The 2500-nt window shown below is 60.2% G+C and overlaps 1 protein-coding gene across 1 annotated transcript in view; it reads right to left on the bottom strand.

Moving 5' to 3' along the window:
* Window positions 1-1188: 1188 nt before the first annotated feature.
* Window positions 1189-2500, bottom strand: part of LOC138859558 (uncharacterized protein PF3D7_1120000-like) — a 2645-nt gene continuing 1333 nt past the window's right edge. Inside the window, exons 3-4 of the mRNA XM_070115154.1 lie at window positions 2065-2187; window positions 1189-1563 (exon numbers count right to left, since the gene is read on the bottom strand). Coding sequence (XP_069971255.1) covers window positions 1189-1563; window positions 2065-2187 — 498 coding nt within the window. The remainder of the gene's footprint in view (window positions 1564-2064; window positions 2188-2500) is intronic.

Here is a 2500-nt window from a genome sequence, read left to right on the forward strand (position 1 = left end):
TTCTCGGGCTCTAGGGTGACTTCTTGGGTCTCTTTTTCGGGCTCTAGGGTGACTTCCTGGGTCTCTTTTTCGGGCTCTAGGGTGACTTCCTGGGTCTCCTTCTCGGGCTCTAGGGTGACTTCCTGGGTCTCTTTCTCGGGCTCTAGGGTGACTTCCTGGGTCTCCTTCTCGGGCTCTAGGGTGACTTTCTGGGTCTCTTTCTCGGGCTCTAGGGTGACTTCCTGGGTCTCCTTCTCGGGCTCTAGGGTGACTTCCTGGGTCTCTTTCTCGGGCTCTAGGGTGACTTCCTGGGAATCTTCTCGAGCTCTAGGGTGACTTCCTGGGTCTCTTTCTCAGGCTCTAGGGTGACTTCCTGGGTCTCCTTCTCGGGCTGTAGGGTGACTTCCTGGGTCTCCTTCTCGGGCTCTAGGGTGACTTCCTGGGTCTCCTTCTCAGGCTCTAGGGTGACTTCCTGGGTCTCCTTCTCGGGCTGTAGGGTGACTTCCTGGGTCTCCTTCTCGGGCTCTAGGGTGACTTCCTGGGTCTCTCTCGGGCTCTAGGATGACTTCCTGGGTCTCCTTCTCGGGCTCTAGGGTGACTTCCTGGGTCTCCTTCTCGGGCTCTAGGGTGACTTCCTGGGTCTCTCTCGGGCTCTAGGATGACTTCCTGGGTCTCCTTCTCGGGCTCTAGGGTGACTTCCTGGGTCTCTTTCTCGAGCTCTAGGGTGACTTCCTGGGTCTCCTTCTCAGGCTCTAGGGTGACTTCCTGGGTCTCTTTCTCGGGCTCTAGGGTGACTTCCTGGGTCTCCTTCTCGAGCTCTTGGGGGACTTCCTGGGTCTCCTTCTCGGGCTCTAGGGTGACTTCCTGGGTCTCTTTCTCGGGCTCTAGGGTGACTTCCTGGGTCTCCTTCTCGAGCTCTTGGGGGACTTCTTCGGTCTCCTTCTCGAGCTCTTGGGGGACTTCCTGGGTCTCCTTCTCGGGCTTCAGGGTCACTTCCTGGGTCTCCTTCTCGGGCTCTAGGGTGACTTCCTGGGTCTCCTTCTCGGGCTATAGGGAGACCTGGGTCTCCTTCTCGGGCTCTAGGGAGACTTCCTGGGTCTCCTTTTCGGGCGAGGAGACCATCCAAATCGTCCCGGTAGGAACGGTATGGATGACCTCTTGGGCGACTTCCTGGGTCTCTTTCTCGGGCTCTAGGGAGACTTCCTGGGTCTACTTCTCGAGCTTTAGTGAGACTTCCTGGGTCTCCTTCTCGGGCTCTAGGGAGACTTCCTGGGTCTCCTTCTCGGGCTCTAGGGTGACTTCCTGGGTCTCCTTCTCGAGCTCTAGGGAGACTTCCTGGGTCTCCTTCTCGAGCTCGAGGACGAATTCCCGGATCTCCTTCTCGAGCTCGAGGGCGAATTCCCGGATCTCCTTCTCGAGCTCGAGGGCGAATTCCCGGATCTCCTTCTCGAGCTCGAGGGCGAATTCCCGGATCTCCTTCTCGAGCTCAAGGGCGAATTCCCGGATCTCCTGCTCGGGCTCTTGGCCGACTTCCTGGGTCTCCTTCTCGGGCTCTTGGGCGACTTCCTGGGTCTCCTTCTCGGGCTCTTCGGCGACTTCCTGGGTCTCCTTCTCGGGCTCTTCGGCGACTTCCTGGGTCTCCTTCTCGGGCTCTAGGGAGACTTCCTGGGTCTCCTTCTCGAGCTCTAGGGAGACTTCCTGGGTCTCCTTCTCGAGCTCTAGGGAGACTTCCTGGGTCTCCTTCTCGGGCTCTAGGGAGACCTGGGTCTCCTCGGGCTCTAGGGAGACTTCCTGGGTCTCCTTCTCGGTCTCCTGGGCGACTCCCTGGGTCTCCTTCTCGGTCTCCTGGGCGACTCCCTGGGTCTCCTTCTCGGTCTCCTGGGCGACTCCCTGGGTCTCCTTCTCGGTCTCCTGGGCGACTCCCTGGGTCTCCTTTTCGGTCTCCTGGGTGACTCCCTGGGTCTCCTTCTCGGTCTCCTGGGTGACTCCCCGGGTCTCCTTCTCGGGCTCGAGGGCGACTTCCCGGGTCTCCTTCTCGAGCTCCTGGGCGACTTCCCGGGTCTCCTTCTCGAGCTCCTGGGCGACTTCCCGGGTCTTCTTCTCGAGCTCCTGGGCGACTTCCCGGATCTCCTTCTCGAGCTCCTGGGCGAATTCCCGGATCTCCTTTTCGAGCTCCTGGGCGAATTCCCGGATCTCCTTCTCGAGCTCCTGGGCGAATTCCCGGATCTCCTTCTCGAGCTCAAGGGCGACTTCCTGGGTCTCCTTCTCGGGCTCAAGGGCTACTTCTTGGGTCTCCTTCTCTGGCCCTTGGGCGACTTCCTTGGTCTCCTTCTCGGGCACTTCGGCGACTTCCTGGGTCTCCTTCTTGGGCTCTTGGGCGACTTCCTGGGTCTCCTTCTCGGTCTCTTGGGCGACTTCCTGGGTCTCCTTTTCAGGCTCTTCGGCGACTTCCCGGATCTCCCTCTCGGGCTCTTGGGCGACTTCCTGGGTCTCCTTCTCGGGCTCTTGGGCGACTTCCTGG

The sequence above is a fragment of the Penaeus vannamei genome, chromosome 37 (genome assembly GCF_042767895.1).
Source record: "Penaeus vannamei isolate JL-2024 chromosome 37, ASM4276789v1, whole genome shotgun sequence".
NCBI classification, from domain to species: domain Eukaryota; kingdom Metazoa; phylum Arthropoda; class Malacostraca; order Decapoda; family Penaeidae; genus Penaeus; species Penaeus vannamei.